General features: G+C 40.7%; 1 protein-coding gene across 1 annotated transcript; it reads right to left on the reverse strand.

Moving 5' to 3' along the window:
- Positions 1 to 21: 21 nt before the first annotated feature.
- Positions 22 to 23,597, reverse strand: prr12b (proline rich 12b). Its single transcript, XM_042723830.1, is given in 18 exon segments — positions 22 to 1,187; positions 1,279 to 1,374; positions 3,010 to 3,141; positions 3,265 to 3,362; positions 4,059 to 4,178; positions 4,832 to 4,963; positions 4,966 to 5,059; positions 5,061 to 5,496; positions 6,167 to 6,300; positions 6,422 to 6,538; positions 7,621 to 8,117; positions 8,207 to 9,002; positions 9,569 to 9,643; positions 10,725 to 10,943; positions 11,102 to 15,591; positions 15,725 to 15,886; positions 16,144 to 16,298; positions 22,651 to 23,597. Coding segments are annotated over 18 exon segments (7,974 nt in total). The 5' UTR covers positions 22,734 to 23,597; the 3' UTR covers positions 22 to 1,049.
- Positions 23,598 to 23,645: the final 48 nt, after the last annotated feature.

Consider the following 23,645-nt stretch of genomic DNA (forward strand, 5'->3'; position numbering starts at 1 on the left):
GTCTCGTGTGAAAACGCATCATTTTCATAAACTCATTTTCTTTTCTTTTATTTGCGTTTGTCAAATACAGGAGGATTCATGTACAGATGAGGGACAGAGAGAGACCGAAGCGACTGTACAATATTTACAGAGGAGAGAAATAAGCAAACCTCCAAAATAATAATTACAATAATAATTATCATAGTAAACAACCAACATAAAAAAAACAGTAAACACAGACATTTTGCACACTTTAAAACTATTACATCCCTCTGCACTGTCATGTCTTCTTTGAGAAAACAAACAAATACAACTCTTTTTCCACATTTTCTTTTAAAGAACAAACAGAAAGTTTTTTTTTTTGTTGTTGTTGTTGTTTTAAATACATTTTTCTTTTGCTCTATTTTATTATTTTTTGACAAAAAAGGAACCACACACTGCTTTGACCCCGGCTCTTTTTTGTCTGCGTCCTGTCCGCCTTGTCCTTTAGCTTAGAGGACACGAAAAATAGGGGGTTACGGGTGGCCCATTTCATGTACACCCTCATAAAACATGAGCATTATTATTCAAAATAATAACAGCAAACTGCCCCAGCTTTGGGAGGTAACCATGTATAAATGTCCATGTATAAATAATACAAATCATAATTGTTCATAATACATATTTATATATAAGAGTGTGCATGGAACATAGCATTCAAAGCTCACCTCTGCCAAAACACCGCTGACCAGTGAGGTTTTCAACCCTGTTCCCTTTGGCACCATCTTTATTTGTCTCTGTGCAGACAATTGTCTTTACACATTTTCGCTCTTTTTTTTTTTTCTTTCATACCGTCTCCCTGTGGCTCCCGTCGCAGGGAGCTGACACATAATGAAAGAGAAAGGAATGAAAGCTTTACAAAACAATTTTTATGTTAAAATGCAACAGCTTAAACCACCAGTGGCTCTTACACATTCTGCAAAGGAAAATCTAATTTTTCCTGCAACCTGGAGGTGCACCGGTTTTGTTTGAGAGAGGGGAGTTTCTCCTTTCTCCGAAGAGGACGTGCTTGGAACGTCGACAGCTGAATCTTAAGCCTTGGTGCTGAGCGTCAGCAGTTCAATGAAGGAATTGAACAGAGTCTCTAGCCAGCCCTGGTTGGCCATGCACTGCTGAACCACCTCCTCCTGACCTGGATCCTCCTCCGCTGCCTGTTCTATGCTGTTCGTCTGAGGAGAGAGAAAGAGAAGAGAGGGTTTTTACGGGCTAATACATGGATACAGTGTTGCATTTCTCAAATAAGCTCATATTTCCTCATACCTCCTTTTTACAGTGCAAAAAGGTGTGATATTTGTAGTGATGGAGAGAGTGATAGAGACTGTATATTCGACAAGTCTCTGTCGACAGCTTCAGGTCCTGGCAAGCAGAGAGAAATGGGGTTACAAGTAAAGAAAGAGAGCTCAGAGATTTCAGCTCAGATGTATTATTGAAATCAGGGTATCTGCAGGATTTTTAAGCTCAAATCTAAGACTTTTTAAGACCTGCACAAATAAAATTAATACCATATAATACCAATGTCTAGAATGGTAACTTACTAAACTGTAAAATAATTGTAAAAAGCATGATTTACACTTCGGACACGTTTTCACAAAAACAAAAACAAAAAAAGTTTTTATGAAATGATAAACTTAACATTTCAGCCTTTAAACCATTTTGAAGAAAATGGATGAGACAAAAGCATCAATTTTTATTATATTAATTTAAACAATTAGTATCAATCATTATATTAATTAAATGACATATAAATATATATTTACTGTCTTAATTGTTTAGATTTTTATAATGCATTATCTTCTTGCCGAACCACCAGTTCACATTTACAACTCTGCATGTTTGTAACGTAAAAACATGGGTTGATTTTCACATTAGTCTGAAGACTGGATTATTTACTGGTTTCCCCGGTAGCATGTGACTTTGAAACTTACAGCTCTCATCTTTAATCAACAAAATCATCGGCTTTTGAAGTTTAATCGCCACATTAATCTGCATCGCAATTCTCCTCTTTCCATCCCCAAATTTAAGACCCCCTAAAATCATAATTAAGACTTTCATGTACCATTTAAGTCATTTTATGACCTTAAATTTGATACAACTAAATTTGAGACTTTTTAAAGACCTGCGGAAAGCCTGATTTGAAATACAATGACCCCAAAAAGCTTTTGGACACTTAAAGGGACAGTTCACCAAAGAACCTGTATGACATTTTTTCATTCTTTCATCTGTGCTGAACAAAAATAAGATATGATGCAGTGTTTTTACCATAAAAGTCAAACTGACTTATTTTATGGACAAAAATAGTTAAAACATTCCTCAAAATATCTTCTCCTTGTTCTTCACTGCATTATCTTCATTGCACTATATAACAAAACATTAAATCAGTTGGCATCTGCAAACAAATGGTGCCTTTTTAACCATTTTTGCAATGTTTAAACAAATGGTCCAGAGATCACAGGTTTAGTTCATCACATTAATGATGTTTAATCAACTAATATTTAAAAAACACAATTTTAAAAACCTATCTTAAAAAGTGAGCTTGTAATGTCTTTCTTTAAAACAAAAACAGTGTGGTTTAATTTTTCATTATATAGTGCAATAGGAGTGGTAAATCGAACAATTCGTCATGATACAATCTGAAATCAATTCTCTTAGCCAGCAATACATTATTTGGCGATACCTCAAAAAATGCTATGATATGATTACAGTTTGATTAGATTTAGAAGCCTGAGATCGATATAGCAATATTTTTTTTTTACACAACCAGTTAGATTTTTATGAACTCAAAAACGCAAACAAGTCATCTAATGCATCTTATTCATTTATAAAAACATCTAGAGATTTTTTTTATGCATTTGATTGATGCATCAATCCATATTGATTTTACCCCTATAATTTAACAACATTTATATTTATTTTTAATACCAAATACTTCTTGTGGTTTCCTATTGGACGGCTTAATTATGTAAGTGAGAAACAATTGTGTATACAACATGCCTGCTGTTTGGGAAGGCTCCTTTTGACTCTGTTGAGGGTTTTGCGGTTGTAACTCTCTCCACCCAGGTGCACTTTAACCGCTCCAGAGTCTAGGGGGTCTGCTGTCATTTGAGGGAACATGTGCAGTGCCTCCTACAGAATGGGAAAGGAGGGAGAGTGAGAGACTGCCGGACATGTTCTTCAGAAAACACATATCAAGAAGTCTTGAGTACTCGAGAGGAACAGCATTTGAGTATCACTGAAAGCCAGTGTCACCTGATGCTGGACACTCATGTTGATCCTTCTCAACAGCCTTCGTTTCTGTTCGTTGAGGATACTGTCAATCTTTCTCATGGGTGGGAGATAAAGCTCATCTGAGGACAAAAGGGGAGGAGCCAGTGATAATGCATTGTTACCGAGCTGTTAAACTGAAAAATACCATTACTTTAGATTCACATTTCCATTATGTTTTTAATGTTTTTGAAAGAAGTCTCTTATGCACACAAAGTCTGTATTACAACATTGAAAATATTTGTGTTACTTAATATTTTTATGGAAAATTATACTTTTTTTCTTTTTAGAATTCTTTAATGAATGTAAAGTAAGTTTAAAAAACAGCATTTATTTGAAATCATAACTGCCTTTACTGTCACTTTTGATCAATTTATATCAATATTTAACTAGCAAAAGAATTAGCAAATTGCTGTTTAAAACAGTGTTAGATGATTTTTGCACATTTATCTATTGGCATAGGTTTATTTACTACTACAATATGTTCGTTTTTCAGATAGATTTGTGTTTAGGCATGGAAAGATGACATCAGTGGCCTATAAACTTAATTTATTGAATCTAAAACAGCCTGCCTTAGTCACTGTAACTTTCCACTCCTCTTTTCTAAGAATCTTTTGCTTCTCATTATTCTTCCAGTCTCACCTCATTGTCCTCTCTCTCAACCTCTTTTGCTTTATTAAACTCTTCTTTCATTATTCTCTCCATCTTTCTTTCCCTTAAATCACCCCTCTAATTTTCCACACATGCATTTTATATTTAACCTAATGATGTGCACTCACCGTTGGTGTCCTCAAGAGCTTGGATCATGTCTGGGTCCAGAGCAGTGCTGACCAGCATCTCTACATAACTGCGGAACATCTCTCTCATCGCCCGATTGTTTATTCCACTGCGTGTGGATACTGAGGATAGAACAGATGCAAAACACATGAAAAAAAACAGAAAGCACACACCAGAAAGCACACACACACACACACACACACACACACACACACACACACACACACACACACACACACACTCTCTCTCTCTCTCTCTCTAACAACTTAGTTTTGGCTCCACAAAACAGGAAATGCAAAATTAACTAAATTCAGTGGCCATCATGGCATACAGTGTGCTGGTTTATAGACAGACTGTGTGTGTGTGTGTGTGTGTGTGTGTATATATATATATATATATATATATATATATATATATATATATATATATATATATATATATATGTGTGTGTGTATATATCATGTGACACTGAAGACTGGAGTAATGACTGCTGGAAATTCAGCTTCACCATCACAGAAATAAATTACATTTTAAAATATATTACATTAGAATACAGGTTTTAAAAATGCAATGATATTTCACAAGATTACTGTGTATGAATAAAAGCATAAGAGACTTCTTTAAAAACATTTTAAAATCGTACTACTCCAAACTTTTGAACGGCAGTGTATAGTGCAGTTACACTGATTGAAGCTGCTGATAGCTTTGAGTATTTCAAAACTCCACTCAAATGGACACACATGGTACACTGCACACAAATAACCAACCCATACACCTTCATCCTCACTGGGCGGATCAGGGGAGGAGTCTGAGTCAGAGGAAGAGGGCACTTCTTTAAGCCACTTCTTCCTCTTTTTAGGTGGAGGTTCTGCCTTTACTTTCACAGGCCTGCTCCTCGTCCTGTCAACCTCTTCTCTCCAACTCTCTTCTCCTCTTTGACCCTCCCGCGCTCCACAACTGCTGCTCTCCTCTCCAGCTTCTCTTGAGTTTGTCGCTCTTGGAGCTACCTTCCCTTCCCTCTCTCTCTCTCTCTCCTCCTCTCCTTCTCGTTGTTTTTCCCTTTCCTTCTCTTTCTCCCTTTCTCTTTGCCTCTCTCTTTCCCTCTCTCTCTCCTTTTCTCTTTGTTTTTCCTTTTCCCTTTCTCTCTCTCGTTGTTTTTCTCTTTCCCTTTCTTTTTGTTTCTCCCTCTCTTTTTGCTTTTCAAGTTCTCTCTCCCTTAACTTCTCTTTCTCCTTTTCTCTCCTAGATTTCTCGATCTGTTCCCTCTCTCGTTCTCGCTCCCTTTCCTTTTCCTTTTCTCTCTCTTTCTCCCTTTCTTTTTCCCTTTGTTCCCGTTGCTCTTTCTCCCGTTGTCTCTCTCTCTCTTTCTCTCTGTCCTCTCGTTCCATGCGAGGTGGAGTCAGGCTGCGTACAGGTAGTGGCTTAGGAAGAGTCTGGCGTCTGGTAGAAAGAAAAGGTATTCATCTTAGCAACGACAAGACAGTTCACCTGAAATGAAAATTCTGTCATTTATTTACTCAGACTTGTGTAATTTTAAACCTGTATACTGTGTTTTTTTTTTTGTTTTTTTTGTGAGGAATGTCTTTTCAACATAATGACAGTTCATTCATAATGAAGAATTTCTGTTAAGATTTAAGCCTATCCCAAAGGTTTTACGTCAGCAACATCAAATGTCATTAGCTCTCGCATATCTCAAGATGAATTCATCATAATGTCAATATTTTATTTGAGAGCTGCAGCATTTGAAAGATTATCAATGAACAAATACTTAAATTGTGCTGCTTTCTAACATAAACCTGTTGTATGACTGCACATGACTGAATATAGTGTATGAGTCAGATGGACTACATTTATTGTGCCTTTAGTGTTTTTTTGTTTTCTTTTTAATGCTTTATAGACATAGAACCACTGTGAACAGTTTTATTAAACAAGCTGTATGAAGATTCTTCAAAAATTCTGTGCTCCACGGAAAAAGCATCAACATTTAGGTTTTGAAAGCATGTGGGTAATTAAATATCACAGAATTCTTTGATGAACAGCAACTACTCTATTAACTGCAATATAGCACAGGACCACAGTAGCTCCAGAAGTGCATTTATGGTGAAATTACCTCAGTGTGAGACTGGGCCGATGCCAGGGTTTCCGCGAGCACACTCTGACATAATCCTTTTTATTCACATTCTCCAAGAATTTGACATATAAACGCTGATAACGCATCTTTGCATCTCCAAAGTAGCCCAAATACTGCCAAAGAGTGACAGAGGACAGATGGCATGAGTTTAAGGAGGTGGTGTAGTGTTACTTTTTTTATGCAAGCCATCCAATGCATGCTATCAATGCTTATCAAATACAAAAACACACTCACATTACTGGTAGCACAAAACTGTCGCTGTCCATCTTTGATTTCAGGAGCAAACTTCTGCAGCAGAGCTTTCTGGACCCTCCAGATTGGAGGAGGCTCTCGTCCTGTCTGCAGCGCCAGCTGAGAAAAGCCATGAGAATTGAACAAGTTAAGGCGGCATTAAATAAAAATTCATTTTTCATAATTCATATTCTATTTTGCATATGCATATTAAAGATCTTATTGTTAATGATTCATCCATGCACGTTTAATTTTTTGACGTTGTAATGTTTAATTAAATTGACATAACTTGACCTTCCATAAAAACAACAGACTTCTCACTGATGTATTGCAGATTTTTCCAATCATTTTGTCTGTTTAAACCCTGCCTTTCTTTTTAACTGCAACTTTTTAGCAGTCTGTGCAGCTAGCTGTAGTTTGTATAGACAGACATTACAAGTGAGAATAAGTGAGACCAGAGTGCAAGAAAGCAGTTTCCTCCTCAGACCACTATTGTTTTTGCTTAATTGCATCAATCGTGTTTAGCTGCTATTTCAAAAATACCGGTCAAAAGTTTCTGTTCATCTTGTTGGTCACGGTAACCCCTGACGCAAGCAGTTCTTACTTCTAGACCAGCAGTCTAGTCTAGTCTAGTTCAGAACTGGTGCTTTGGGAGTGGAAAGACAAAGAACCGGTTTGAAACTAAGCTCTGGCTCTGAACCAGCACTCAAACTGTCTTGGTGGAAAAGGGGTTTGGGAGCAGGGTTGGAGAGCTCTGTGATAGACAGAATTAAGTCCCCACCCAATTTTTTTTTTATTTCCTGATAATCTGTTTCACTCGAATGTATGTCACACTATGGAAGAAAATATCTGTCACTATTTCTGTTTCATTTTGACTTCAAATATTAAAAGGATAGTCCACCCAAAAATTACAATTCTTTCACAATTTACTCACCCTCATGTTGTTCCATGTATGACATTCTTTTGTATGCGTAATGCAAAAGAAGATAATTTAAAGAATGTTGGCAACCAAACAGTTTTAGTTCCCACGGACTTCAATTACAATGTTTGACTATACAACAGAAGTCAAACGGACTCAAAACTGTTTGGTTACCAGCATTCTTCAAATTATCTTCAGAATTATCATTTTTGGGTGAATCCCTGCAAGCATCTAAATATTAACTGTACACATAGAAAACAAAAAAACAAAAAAGCATTTTTACCTTAAGAGTACCAATATCTTCAGTGCGCACCACAAATTCATCCCTCTCTCTGAAGATCCCCTCCCCCCCACTCTCACTGTCATCATCCTCACTCTCTCCTGCGATGGCCGCATTGGACTGTTTCTTAGCCAGGTGCAGTGAAGTGATCTGAGGCGTCGGGGCATCTTCGGGGGTGGGGGGTGAGCCCGGAGAGGGCTGGGGAAGCTCTTCAGGAGGAGGTGGGGAGGGGGATGGTGGGGGTGTAGCAGAGGGGGGCAATGTTGGCGGAGGCGGGGAGGGAGAGGGGAGAGCAGGTGGAGAAGGACTGGGAGGGAGGGAATTATGCAGTGGTGGCTGTTGCTGCTGCTGCTGTAGATTCTCCTCCTCTTCTTGAGATGGGAGAGGGGAGGGGAGAGACAGAGGAGGAGGAGGCAGAGGGGATGGGGAGGAGGAGGTCGGGGGAGAAGGAGAAAGAGATGGGGGAGAAGGGGGTGCGGGCGGAGGCTCAGATGGAGGTCCTAAAACAGGGGATACAGTTGAGAAAAGAAGGAAGCATTTATATTTCATTGATTTTAATATTTGACTGTAGACATGTTAATATACTCACCATCAACCTTGGGAGCACCCAGCATTTCATACTCAGGCTCTTCTTCTTCTTCCTGATTGTGCTCCTCTGTCCTTGTCTGATCAACTTCCTCCTTCTCTCTTATGTCTTCTTCCAACTCCTCTCCTTCCTCCTCACATTCAGTCTGTCTGTCTGCTTTTTGTTTTATTTGTTCATGTACCTCCTGCACAGGTTCTTCCTGTTCCTCATCCTTGCCTGGAACATGTACCTCCTCATGAAGGTTGGGCTGTGAGAGCGAATCCAGTTCCTGTGACGTGTTTATTTCTGTCTCAGCTTCAGGGTGTACATGCGGCACAGACTCAGGTTGTGGGGGTGGCGGGGGTGTGTTAAGAGACACCGTCTGCGGAGTGGGAGGCGATGGTGTAGGAGGAGGTGGAACAGCAGAGAGACTGTGGGGTGTGTCATAGAGGGCAGAAATGGCTGATGAGATGCTCTTCTGCAGGTCCTGGTTCTTACTGACAGAGTCTTCCTCATCTGAGGAGAATGACGGCAGGGTCTCTAGGTTCCTCTTGAACTCCTCGTCAAGTCTTTTACAGGGGGACGGACAGTTACTGAGGCCCAGGCTTCCATCACCCTCACTGTCTCCGAAGTGGGGAGGTGGAGGAGGTGGTGGTTGTGGAGATAATGGGCGAATGCCTCCCTTTACTGAAGAGGAATCTGTGAAAGTGCATCCGTCCACAGGTGGATCATCAGTGCCAGGCTGCTTCTTTCCCGTTTTCAAAAAATCCAGAAAGGAAGATATAAACCCCGACTTCAGCTCGGAAGATTTTTCCTCCGTCTGTGAGCGAGAGGTACAGAGAAATGAAAGGGGCAGAATATGACAAAATACAAGCAATAAGTGTTAAATAGCATGGAAATGTTTATGCAGAAGGCAAATATAGGAAAAAGAAAGAACAACCAGAAAACAGCTTACAAATAAATGACAACATCTTTATATTATATAATCACTGTAGTCCCACTCTCTTACGTTAGGTGTGTCTAGAAGGAGGTAAAACACCTTACTTAACAGCAGGGTGGTTGATGATGGTTACTATGAATCAGTAACCTTAGCAACAGCCACCCTAGCAACAGCACTCTCCCTTTCTTTTATTGCATTTTTTGAGAACTCAGTCATCAGGGTGGCCTGCCAATCATCGTAGTCTATGTACTCTGCTCCCTCTAGTGGCAAAGTGCATACACTGAGAACAATGCTTCCTCATTAAAATAACTGTGAAAGAAATCCAAAATTCATTTTATGTATAATTTAGTAATGTGCCTTTTGGTCAAAATATGAGTGGTTTATTGTCTTCTTGTCGAATTACACCTGGAAAATGGATATAGAATAAGAATAAATTGAAGTCTTACTGAGCTAGAAAGCTTCTGCATGGTGGCCCAGGCCTCTGGGGTCATTTGGTCATCTATGTCTCTCTCCCAGGACATCTGCAGATACATAATACATCATAAACATTGCACATATATGTAAAGAAATTGCACATATCTATACATAACACCCTGGCTCTTCCACCCTTCTTCCATGAGGCTACTTGTTGCTGAGGCAACAGAGGACATTTCACAAGAGCAATTTAAACGTATGGAGGAGGGCATAACTTGATTAAGGCTGTAAAATGTTGTTGAGTTATTGAATCTTCATGCTTTGAAACATGGTTTTGGTCTGACAACATTTCATAATGTTACAGCAGATGTTTACTTTCCCCATTTAGGACAAAATATTTGTGACTTTGACATGTATAGTTTTCAAATTATGTCAAACCATTTCATCATCTAGAATTTTTTTTTTGTTTTTTTTTTTGTATTAGGAAAGATCCTACTCAGGTTGTTGATCATCTACTCATTGTGAGCTTGGTCACAGCTCAGTAATTGACATTCCTTTTGCATTTGCATAAATCGCAACTGATTTCACATGCTGCTTCCCACCAATCCCTTCTACTATTGTCTAACAGTGCTGTGCACGGCTAACAAAAATGACTATAAATATGCTTGATAAATCAATTTACAAGTACCCTAAAAACTTATTTAAGAAAACAAAAGAAAAGAAAAGGAAAAAAAAGAAAAAAGTTTTAATTAAAAAATAGCAAAGCATTTTACTTTGTTAAAATAAATCTATTACAGCTGCCAACACAGCCTGGCAAGTCTTCCACAAAATATCTATATGCTAAACTTTGCTCTAAATCTCCAGGTCATTTGAGGACATCAAAAGGACCCAATATGAACTAGCACATTGTTTGTTACATTTTTGGACACATAGGTTGCAAAAAGTGAGGTTGTCACAACTGATATTATGGTGTATGTGCTAATTTTTGAAAGACATCAAATTGTCTTTCTAAAGATTATGAAAGAGATATTAGTGGTTATGAAAGAGATATTTTTGCAATAGAGATATTGCGATAAATAATTTCCTAAAATGCAAAACCACAGAATTGGCATTTGCTCTGCATTTTACATAGAACATCTGGAGTTATTTAAACATATTCTGTTAACATTTTTGCAAGCTGAGACTCACCTCTTGGGGTTTCTGCTTCATCTTTTCCTGACCACAGCTCATATCATTTCTATTCATGTCAATTCTGTTCATGTCCACACTGGTAGTGGGCCCTGGGCTCAAACCAAGTGATGGTGCAGAACCTACTGAACCATCAGACAAAACTGGATCTGTACTAGACAGGGAGTCTGTCCTCAGTAGGGAGTCAGACGACGGTATGGAAGGAATAGGGAGCTTAATCTGGGAGGAAAACAATTAAGCAATTACTATATTTAAGTATTTACATAAAAGGTATTTCTTGAATCAATACATGCTTATACAGTTGTTAGTTTAATTGATCCATCATTCCCACAAACAGAATTATTTTCCATTGGTGCAAATTGTAACCCTTTACTTACTTTGATTGGTTTGATGGGTTCCTGGTACTGTTGCTTATAACAACTCTATCAAACTTATTTAAAGAAATATTTATCAATATTTTGATGAAGTTGTTGTACATGTAGGTGTTGCTGTTGATGCATATGTTGTGGTTGGTGCTGCTGTTGCTGCTGTAGATGGTGGTGCATGTGCTGTTGTAACTGTGGTTGATGATGGAGGTGAGGTGCTTGTTGTTGGTAGTTCTGCCCCTTGTTCATGTCTCTGTGCATTTCTAGCATTTGATCATCTTTCCTTCCACGTCCTCTTCCTCGCCCACGCCCCCTTCTACTCTCTCCACCAGGTCCAATCATGTTCCTGCAATACGGAGGCTCAGGAAGAGGCCGAATACGTGGCCTACCCCTGGGTCTTGGTGGACCCTCACGTTTAGGTTTGGTGGGTTTCCTCCCCCTTTTCTTTGGGCCATCTTGTGGGAGCAGCTGTGGAGGAGGTCCAAGGGATGGGTACCCTGAGGGGTGGCAGAAATCTAAATCACCCATCAAAGGGCTTAAACTGCCAACTCCTGAACCACTTCCAGACTTTCTGCAACTAGAAACAAGGTCAGGAAGCAAGTCTGGCAGACGTCTGCTGTTTAAGCGAATGTCAGCTGGAACATCTGCTTTATCCTCATCATCCTCAAATTCATATTCTTGAGCATAGTTCTTCTTAGCCTGTGATTGGGCATTAGGCTCTTTCCGCTGTTTAAGGAGGTGAAAAGAGCTTGTTTTCAAAAGTTTTTTAGGTCTAGAGGAACAAAAGATTGGTGAGGTGAGTCCCCCTGTGCCAGGACCACTACCTACACCCGCAGAGCCCATCATTTTGTTTCCAGTTCCGTCCACTACATGTCCTGTGTTGCCCATCCCAAGGCCTGGGCCCTGAGACTGAATCAAGCCTAGTTGTTCTGTGTTTACAGTGGATGGGAGTTCATGGGATTTCAAGGGGTCCAGATCTAAGTGCATAGTACCATTGCCAGATTCAGACAAACTGTGACAATACTGCCCATAACCCTGATCACCATGGTGACTCATCATGTCATATGCACCTCCTCCACCACTTGTAGCTTTAACGGCATCCATTCCATCTTGTACTGTTCCACGTGCCTCTGGCACACCATCCTGACCCCCTTGTCCTGCACTTCCACCACCTCCAGCACAACTTGCCTTGTAGTCCTCAGAGCAGAACATATCCTCCATACCTGGAAAGAAGGAACGATCCTCATCTTGGAGAAGTGAATCTGGGAAACAAATAGATGTCAGTGGCATAAACCGTTGTTGCTGGTCTTGGCTCTGACCTTGGTTCTGAGCTGTTTTTCCCACAGGGCTACCAGTGTCATATTGATGCTCTTTGAGCTGATCCAGCTGTGGCTGTGAGAGCTGTGGCTCTTGTTCCCTGGGCTGGGATTGGGGCTGTGGAGGTCCAGAAGCTGGTTGCATGTGGTGAGGGTGCTGGTGAGGATGCTGATGGTGAGAGTGTGCCTGCGGCTGATGGTGGGCATGAGGGGGTGGATGGTGTGAGGCCATATGGTGCAAATGAGAGGGGGTTGACATACTCAAATCTGACTCAGACAAGAAATCATGAAGCTCTGCTGCTGGTTGTTGAGGGTGGTGGGACTGATGGTGTGAGGACATCCTATGTTGTTGCTGTTGTCTATGATGATCAGTGCTGCTCCCATCTCCTGCACCAACTCTATCAGAGGGGCCTGGCCCTTCCCGACTATTTGTTCTGGAGAGAGATCTCTCTAGCATGTCTAGTGGTGAAACAGAATTTTGACTTGACTGGCTTTGGTTTCGCTGAGCCTCACGTCCATAGTGGACCTCCATAGTTTGGGACTGGAGCTGGAGTTGAAGTTGAGAGGCCTGTGGCTGAGAGTCTACTCTTCCAGAGCCATTAGTACCTAATCCCCCAGTTGGTCTAATCATGGCTTGTTGAGTCATTGAGTGTTGTTGTTGTTGTGAAGGAGTCTGGTTGTCCATCTTGTTTCGAGTGGTATGTGAAAGGACAGACTGGAGAAGGTGAGCCTGGGAGGTTTGCTGAGATGGGTCGGGTGGAGAATCCATTAGTCCAAGGGAGGACTGGGTCTGTCGCTGCTGCAAGTCTGGAGTCTTTCTTAGGTAGGTTAATTCTGAAGGATCCTGAGCTTTCTTAAGATCTATATGTGAGTGGGACATTGAATGGGGATGAGGGTGCTGTGAATGCTGAGGGTGTGATGGGTGAGGAGTGTGATGTTGATGTGTTGGATGACTATAAGGGTCTCCTCTGCCATAGTGGACCACTGATCCAAGGGAGTCATGTTGACCATGAGAATGAGTATGTGACAAAGAATCAACTGCACTTCGGCCACCATTTGCACCAGCTCCAGCAAGCACTCTATCAGACTTAGTCTGTTGCTGTTTTTTCAGAGACATCTCCAACTGGTTCTCTAAACCTGTGCCTGGACCACAAGAGCCAGCAGCAACTGAAGCCACATTGTTGGTGGTATTATTAGTTCGAATGACACTATGTAGATGATAACGTTCTTCAGATGCCTTGTTTAGTTCATAAGCAGAGAGGGACTTTCCTCCATCTCTACTCTGGGAAATGGACTGGGACTGCGGTTGTTGTGAGGCTACTTGCTGAGATTGTTGAGAATGATGCTGGGAGGGATTTGGTGCTGGACTCTGTGAGTGCAGTAAGTGCTCAATCAAAAAGTCATCCTCATCTTCTTCTTCCTCTTCTTGAGATCTTTCTACCCCAAGCATATCAGAATCAGACTTAGATTTTGGCGGTGTTGTGTGATAAGACTGTGTTTGCTGGGGTGGCACCCTTGTGTCTGAGTATCCTTGTGGAGAAGCTAGAAATGCTGGGGAAAGAACTGAGGATAGGTACTTGTTGCCCCCATTTCCTCCAGGTGATTGTGCAGGGCGAGTTGGGGCAGGGGAGTGCAGACCTGGGCGGATTATTCCAGAATTACTTGAGGGTGACGGGCTGGAATCTGGGAGGTGGTATGATCCTCCACCACTTGCTACACTAGCACTACCACCACCTGAACCACCCCCCACACTTCCTGAACTACCTGCTCCAGATCCGGTTGTACTGCTTGTTGTACCGGTACCACCTCCAGACACCATTAGGGCAGGTGAATGTCCTGTACCACCATAGCCCAGTGAGGGACTCCCTGCCCCTCCAAGAGATGGTGGCAAAGAACCATATCCTGAATCAGAGCCATAGACCACCTCAGCTGAAAATGAACGTCCTGTAGTTCCAAGACTTCCATAAGCTTTTCCTGCCCCCCCAAGGCTGGAACCAAGATCCTGAGCCTGCGGAGAACTGAATCCCCCATATGGCTGGGGCAAGTGAGAGGTGGGTGGCTGGCTTGGTGAATATGACTGTTGCTGTGGTGGGGTTTGACCAGGAAGGCCAGCAGTTGGCTTGACAGGAGCAACTGGAGAGCCATATGTAGACAGGCAAGATTTGGATGGCTGCTGCTGCGTAGAAGAGGATGACACCGTTGGAGGTGGAGGTGGTGGGGGTTGTGGTGCTGATTGGGGTGGTGGTTGCTGCCTTGAGGGTGCAGAGGAGGTACTGGATGAGACATTAGGATTAGAGGCAGAGGAGGAAGAAGAGGAGGTGGAAGAAGCTGAAGGAGGAGTGTGAGGGGTTCGAGATGAGGAAGAGCCAGAGGAAGAGTAGCCACTACTTGAACTGGAACTCTTTCCTGCTTTCCCAATACCACCACCTGAACCAGCTGAGGAGGAGACTGAGGAGGAAGTGTATGGGGGCTGGATAATAGGACGATACACCTGCTCTGATCGGGGGGAGGGTTTGGGGTCAGATGATGGACTCTGCTCACCCAGTGGGCTACAGTTTATAGAGGAGCCATGCCGATGATGGGGTATTTGCTGGTACCCTGATGCACCACAACTAAGATAGTGCTGTAGGGGATGAGGTGTGGAAGAGGATAGTTGAGACTGTCCAGGAGAAGGTCTCTGGTAGTGCTTGATCACACTGTCTTGCCTGGGGATGGCTCTTTCCTGGGACTGTGGCGGTTGAGGGGGTGCAGAAGAAAAAACAGAGGAACTGTAGAGCTGAGAGGACTGATCCTGCAGCTGTGAGGACAGCAGGTTAAACTGAGGTGGTAAATGGCGTGTTGAGGAGGATGCAGGTGCTTGTGGTGGAGGAGCACTAGTGGGCTCTTGTGGCCCTCTATATGAAGCAGTCCCACTCTGTGAAGACAGAAGACGGTCAAAGCCAAGACTTGACTGGGAGGGTGTTTTAATGTGTAGCAAAGGATCATGTGGTGACAGGAGACCATTGGAAGTAGGACTGAAGGTAGGCGTGTCCTGCAGAGATAATGATGGGGTCACTCCAGGGAAGGAGCGCCCTGAGAAGGATGCAGGGTGCTGATATGCCGACAGAGCAGAGGAAGAGGGAAATGAGCCAGAGCCAGGTAGTGCACCAGAAATGAATAGCTCTGCAGGGGCTGGAGTATGCATTGCTACAGCAACAGAGAGAGAAAGGAAAAAGAAAATGATTCAGCAGTTAATAAGGTGATTCTCTATCTTTATTTCATGATATATTTCTGTGTTTATAATTAGATAATTCTACATTCAATATCTCACAATACTAACCAGTTTGCCATGAGGGGGTACGAAATTGGGAGAGAAGGGAAGAGGCAGAGGGGGGTGGCTGAGCACCTCGGGATTCCAAAGCAGAGATCAAGTTCATAACTGAAGCATCTGGTCCTGAGGGACTGGCATGATGTAGTCCAGTATCAAACAAGCCTGAGAGCCCTGCAAAAGACGATTATTAAGACAAAGTCTAACTCCTGCTCAGAGGATGTCTTTTTTTATTTTTATTTTTTTATCATCTCAACATCAAGGTACACAATGAAGACATTACTGTGCAGAGGTCAGTACAGTGTTAAATCAAAGCAATTTCTGAAAAAAATACATTTTTATGTACTGTCACAAAATTATACTCAAACAAGCTGTATGAAACAACATCAGTAATTTTCCAGTATTTAATTACATAATTTTGTAGACCTTACCTAAGCTCCTTCCTGTGCCCCATGCTCCACCTTGTCCAGAGGTGCCTGGATGATGGTTTGTTGCATATCCTTGCAAGGGGTGTGGTGTGGCATAAGGTTGACGGTGGAGGAGTTCTGAGTCTGGATGGGAGGATCTGGAGCTCCCATAAACCAAACTGAAAAATAAAGGATTCAAAAAGAGGTAACTGACAGAGGGAACAGTACAGAAACAGACACAATTACAGAGTAATTGTTGGCATACATTCTTATGCGTTACATGACATTTGGGCATCTGACACAACCTCCCCATTCTTTAATTGGCCAGCACATAATACATACATCAGAGAAGTAAATGTTTACACGGTAAATGGTTAAGTACTGCTTAAACATTCTATTTTTTAATTTTCTAAATAGCCCAATTAATGTACAATCCAACTATGTCTTCCAACCATGTTTTTTTTTTTTATGGGGGAAGTCGTGGCCTAATGGTTAGAAAGGTTGTACTCACAATCCAAGGGTTGTCAATCACGTCACTTTCACTTTTTCACTTTCACTTTAAAAAAGACTAAAATCTATTTAACATTTTTAAATAAAAGGAAATACATTTTTAATGTTATAAAAACAAATATTCATAATTTTGCATAATAATAAATTAAAAAATAATATTACTGTTAACTTTTAATAATGATAAATTATTAAGCACACACCTTAACTCCCAGTAATAATTAGTTGCAGAGAAAACAAGTACTGGGAAGGAATTTTGATTATACCATTGTTTTGGTTCACTGTTTGTTGTTTATTTAATATGTGTTTTGTAAAGTATCAAAATGACAAATATTACATTCTACTAATATATCTAATTAAATAATCATTAATTATTTAATTTTCTAATTAGCCCAATTAATGTACAATCCAACTATGTCTTCCAACCATGTTTTTTTTTTTTTTTACTTGCTCAAACATCAACCACTTGGGTTCTCTTCATTTAAAAGTAATTTTGGAGGACTAAATCAAACAACAACTCACTGTATTGTATCAAAAATCAGTTGTGTGACATTGGGATGAATTTCATTGTTCCCCCTCTGTTCAGAAAGTGAAAAAGTCTGTTGGTCTCTATACTCATACTAAATCCCTGTATAGAGTATCAGTTGATCCAGCTTGGCATTATCCCTCTCACACCACAGCCACACACAAAGATTAGCTCTTTAATCAGCCTACTCACTTCCACATCCTCCTTTTCCCAAAAAGCATGCAGGATCTGATTTTGACATACTATATATAACAATCATCATAACATCAAATATATTATCAGCATTCTCAATATTGCCTCCTCTATCTATAAATTAGGGAAATATGCTGACAAAACAAGATCATTTTCTAATTAATTTTTTGTACCTCGTCTCACATTTACCACTTCCGATGTGCAATGATACAGAGTGTAGCCCAGCATTCTGATTGGCCACTCTCCCTGTTGCCAGCCAATCAACTGTCTTTTGCAGTCTTTGCAGACTGTCTCTGTTGTCCGCTTTCATAGAGAGTGGCCAGTTCAGTTGACAAAGGCGGTTAGGATGTTGCTGAGGTAAGACACAGAGCGCTCATTGATAAAAGCTCTCCACTGACTGATTGCCTTGGTAACCCCCTCCCCTCCATCCTCAACAGGCTCTTAGTGTGAGTATACAGCTCAGTTAGTCTAGATCCCTCTCACTCTGAGACCAGAGTGGGAAGCCACAGACACCACATACTGAGTGAGCGCGTGGTGAGGGGGTGGGTGTCATTCAACAGAAGCAGTGGAGTGGATCAGAAAATCTATTTTAAAACCTATAAAAGAAATTTATTCTTGCCTTATTTATTCTTTACCTTATTCAAGCCTACATCTTCGAGTGTAGTATTCAAAGAATTAACTAAATAAATCTGTACAATATATAAGCACGGCCTCTCATTACATACTTCCCGGCAGGATGCAAGAATAGATTTATATTGTCATTGTCCATTAAATAGACTCCTGGGTTCAATATAGTCACTGAAATACGTGTCTCTCAAAAGACCCTCATAAATGTGACAAAGACAACTGATGTCCATCCTGAGGGGGTTCCATCTGGAAGCATGTCCATCTCTTTTGAAAACACCCTCATCTTGGAGGCACAAGACTCGCGTAATTAACTGGATAAAGGCTCTAATGAACTGGGTTAAACATTTAAATGCATGAGAGAGAACACACATCCCAGCTGCCAACTGCTTCACTGATTGCACCTCTGGCATAATACATAATACAGTGCCATGACAAAAGTACCCTTATGATGTTTTGATACATTGCTGCTACTGTTTGATAATGATTCTTTAGTGGAAACGTTTCAGGTTACGCAGAACAAGGCAAGCATTGTAGATAAGCTGAGTCACTGCTTTATAAACTATTAGAGACATAGTACCATGCAAAAGTGACACATTGAAAAGGACTTTGAAAGAAAACATTAGAAATAGCATCAAGGTATGGACTAGATATGAATAATCATTTAAAAAAAATAATAATAAGTACATATGAGGAGTCCTGACAAGCAGATGTTTCTCCTCCAACTGAATGTCTTATCTTAAATTATTAATGCATCATAACATCAGTACTCTCTCTTCAAATACGAGTATTCATGTACATGAAATAATTATTCTGTGCAACCAAAAGAAGCAGTTTCACTTCTAGGTAATGTGAGGTTTGATGGGAATTAGACAGTAATTGGCTCTTAATCCCAAAGAGGCAGCTCAGAGACGATCAGGGAATAGATGCTGAACTTCACAAGAATTAGGTAAACTGAAGGACATCGTACAAACAGTGGGGTTCAATAGTATGAGACAACTTAGTGGGTCTATTTTGCTTTTAATTAAATATTATTTTATTACAAATTAGGCTATATCATCAGCATAACAATGAGTGAGAAGTTACATGTAGAATTTCTTATTTGCTTATTTTTCTATGGAATATTGCAGTGTTTATTACAAATGGTTTATTCGTGCACATCTTTTTTAAATTAATGTGCACTCATAATTTTTAGTCATAAACATGAACTTTCCTTACCCTCCCCCTCACAACAGCATCTCTTCTCTGATCACGTGTGAGGGCTGGACAATAATTCCTCCCTCCTACAACCTGTCACTCACCTGAGATGGCAGCAGTTAGCAAACGACAATGACCAACAATCCAATCAATCACATCTTTCTCATTCGAGAAGCCATTTCACTTGAATATAAATATCACAATATGGAAGAGAAGATGGTTTCTGTTTCATGACGACTTTAAAAAAGCAGGACTGACTAAAACCTGACAGTCATGTTATCATGATAAAGGAACTCTTCATACATTTCCCACTGCCAACGTCACAAATAAGCTTATTTGATTAGTGACCTACAAATACATTTTCTATGTTTTAATATTATATTTAATTGATACTACAGTAAAAAAAAATGAGGGACTCAATTTAATTTAATATATAAAAAAAAATATATTTACTGTGATATATATATATATATATATATATATATATATAAAACATTTGGATCACACTACAAACATTTTACATCCAATAATTTCTTCCTCTCCATCTCTCCTCTCTCACTTTTTTCCATCATGCTGTCTCGCACCTTCAGTCAATCAATTCATCCTGCTAAACCTCTCACCTCCTGCTATTGTGTCTGTTCTTGAGCTGATTAAGCATAATTTGTCAGCGGAGTGAAAAAGAATAACAGGGGAAAAGGTGACGTGAAAAATAAATAAACAATGGAAGTAAGCGAAAAAACAAAGAGAAGGGTTATTTTAGAAAGCTCGATTGAATCCACTGTACAAGACTGCTCCTAATTACATAGGCAGTAATTCAACACAGTCCCCCAACAGGTGCAAAATGTTTACAGCCTGATGGGGAACTCAGTCATGGCCATTAATCTCCATTAGTACCATGCAGAGGTGTGTGGTGGATGTATGCTGCCCTATAGGACAGAGGGCCTGGTGAACCTTGCCATCATGGAGTATGCCTTTGTCGTCTTCCTAACCAAGATGTAGTGTGCAGGAGTCTTGCTAAACAACAGTGCTATCATTATATATATCTATATATATATCTATATATATATATATATATATATATATATATATATATATCTATATATATACTCTCATTTAATCTTAGCACATGCAACAACATTTCTTAATATTAGAACCAATATTGCTGAATGTGGTGTCCTACACAGACCCCAATGTAATTTGGTTTCACTTTATGCTAATTTAACACTTGATGGTGTTTCATCATTGCATAATGGCTATGCTTCCAATGACCCAAAGCAGCAGTCCCACTATCTAATATTCATTCAAAAGCAGAAGCAATTTTTGGAAAACCAAAACAGAGAAGATTCAATACAAAAGCATTTCATTTCATTTTATTTTATTCGGTGGAATAAAAAGCAGCACTGAAGCTTGTTCATCATCATAAGCCTGAACTCCTCATTAAGATTCTGGATTCTTTCAATCTGGCTGAATCTACAGAGATGCTCTCGAGTCAGAAACACAATATTAAAGATTCCGACAGAACATAGAACAATTCCTCTTCAGACTTGCTACGAGTCAGCCAGAGAGATACTGGTATGCAGTCTCACCAAATTATGGGGGAATGTTACGTGTTAGAAAAACTCAGCATTTGTGATCCTTTTTTAGGAGTCTGAATAGAATTCCTCATACATACACACATCTAGGGATGATTGCTTAAAATAATAGCACTACTGGTGTCCTGTCATGTAAGAAAAAAAGAGGAGAGACTCAAAATGTTATAATGCACAAATAATGAGACTTCTTGACACATTGAAAAAAAAGAATAACATAATTATTAAATATATATAGGCACCAGAACCTGTTTGCATCTGTGAAAAAAGATGAAATACAACCTATAGTGATGTATTATTTTTTTAAAGTGAAAAGAAGTCTGCAAACACAACGAATAGTAGCACAGATTCCACTATAATACACCTAAATTATCATTCATAATTAAAGGTCTTAATATTTCATTTCCCGTTCCCATATAACAATCGGTTATAGTATGCTGTAGGTGTGCTCCCAAGTGTACGACTGACTCACTCCATACATGCGATGCGAGACACAAGAATGATTGCACGCGCGCTCTGTAAGCTACTAAGATTGATTTGGTTGTCACGGCGACTGATAACGTACATAGCCGGGCGCCTTTGAACTGTAAGTAGGCCGCGAAAATAGAGGAACACGTACCTGACACAGACCACGACACAGTCCCGTTTTCTGGTAGCAACAGAATATTTAATCGAAATTTTAATATTACAATCCAACACTTCCTAAACGTATCAACCCTTTTGAGCAAGCCTAAATTTTTCATGCACAGATTTAATGGCGAGCCAATGTAAAATCAAGCATATACTGTTCGTTTTATTATTCAACAATTTCCTCCAAATCGCTGTGGATAAAAAAAAAAAAAAAAAAAACATAAAATAAAAATTGCAGTAAGTATTTATTAGTCCCCTTTTCTCTTGGTAAGCTGCAAATACGTTTGTAGTGCGTCTGACGTTTATGTTTACAGTGTGCACGTCTCGGTCACGCTGTAATTTCACTGAGGAACACTACACACAATTTGGTACGTTGCCAAGTGACTAGTAAAAAAACAGTATCCTCAACAACAGATATGGTATTTCTTCGTCAGAGAGTAATGATAGCCTATGCAAAGTTTGGTTTATATATATATATTAATATAAATTATGCGATGTCGGACGGTAGTAAGCATGCTATGTATTAGTAGGGTTGTTCATATTGCGTTTAATATACAGCCAGTCTTGTGACGTGTAACTGAATACATGTTGACTTCAGGAACTCCAGCTCTGCATTTAACGTTCGCATTTTTCTCCGATTTGACACAAAATGTATATTTCGAGAATAAACCCTGGTCCATTTTACAGACAAACGTGCGTTACCTACAGAGATAAGCAGCATACAGTTAGCTATCGACCATTTCATCCTCAAATATATGTGATTGCTTGTAATTGGTTGCCTCCAAAATAACGCTTGGTCAACGTGCGTTTTGTGCCACGCACTACTCGCTACGCCGAATTAGCGTGTATTTAAGTACTGCGTGCAATGTCCGGTTTGGTGCGCCTCCAAGGCAGAAGGTTTGATTTTTCAGTTTTGATAATACGCTAGCAAGCTAGCTAGCAACATCATCCCATCCCCCCTCTTTTCGCCCCTCTCCTCTCCCCCTTTTCTGTCTCAGTCTACCTTCCGTATCACGCAGTAACTCTCTATCGCATTCCTTGCATTTTCAAGACACCCCCTCCTCCCTCAGAAATGACAATACTGATGGCTGTACGTGGAGCCAGCGACAATATAACGCATGCAAGTGAATGAATACAGCACTGCGAGCGAGAGTGGGAACATGCATTGCATTGCGTCCGTCCGTCCGTCGGCAGGGGCATTGTTACAGCCAGCGAAGCATATTCATGCATCCGGCGCATGGAAGTGAACTTGCACGGGCGCCTTACCTTGCCTTCGCCGATCTCTCGTAACTCCATCCCGTTCCAGCGCCCAGATCTCCGAATCCTGTGCCAGGATAATTTCTATCCATTAAAGAAGAGACAACGGATGTAGATGGAGAGATAGACAGGGGGAAGGGGAGGGAGGTATTTCCTAAATTCTAACACACTATCTCTCCCCGTGTCCTTTCCTCTGCGTTCAGTGAATGTTTATCTCTCCTGTTTCACAAGCAAGTCCTCAAGAATAGGACCAGCACAGAGGGGGAGAGGAATGGAGGGAGGAGAAGGAGGAGGGGGAGATGGAGGATACAGAGGGGAGGCGGGAGGGGGGTGAAGTATTACACCAACCACCGCCACCACAAAAATCCGGTTTCTTCCTCCCCTCCCCTCTTTTGCCCTCTTATATATCTCGATGCCTATTGTCCTTCACAGCAGAAACAGTAACGCGGCTGATGCCATTGCTTGTTACACCCGAGACGTACGACACGTGCTTGATTGCACCCCGTTTCCTCTCGCGTACTGCATTGCCATAAAAAGGTGAGATACTAGGTCTCTATAAATAGTAGTCAACCGAGCGCGCTTATTTTTCCCAGCTGTTGCGCCCCAAATATTTACATTATGGATAAATACACGAGATTGTACCCCCTCGTCCGAAACAAAGTGGCTTGTTGTGCCTAGGTTCATTTAAATCCTTAAAGTTTATATGAATTATGCAAGGGGCTAGTGTACTGCTTCAATGCCTCACATAAACGCTACAACGCCCGGGATTTAAAAATGCTATTTTCAGGTATATAGCCAAGAAGACGCCATTTTTATGAGTGCACTAACAGGCGCACACACACCACGCCTCCCCCTCTGCCGACTCGCTTGACACACTCTCACACATACGCAGTCTGTCTGGAAGTCTCGTGCGTACTGCCGCCTTGTTACGGCACAGAGGCACTGCTCTCTCTAGTACGGTCTGTGGCTGTGCGCACTGGTACTGTGAAAGACAGAGGCGATGA

This window comes from Cyprinus carpio, chromosome A3 (assembly GCF_018340385.1).
Source record: "Cyprinus carpio isolate SPL01 chromosome A3, ASM1834038v1, whole genome shotgun sequence".
Classification (NCBI taxonomy): domain Eukaryota; kingdom Metazoa; phylum Chordata; class Actinopteri; order Cypriniformes; family Cyprinidae; genus Cyprinus; species Cyprinus carpio.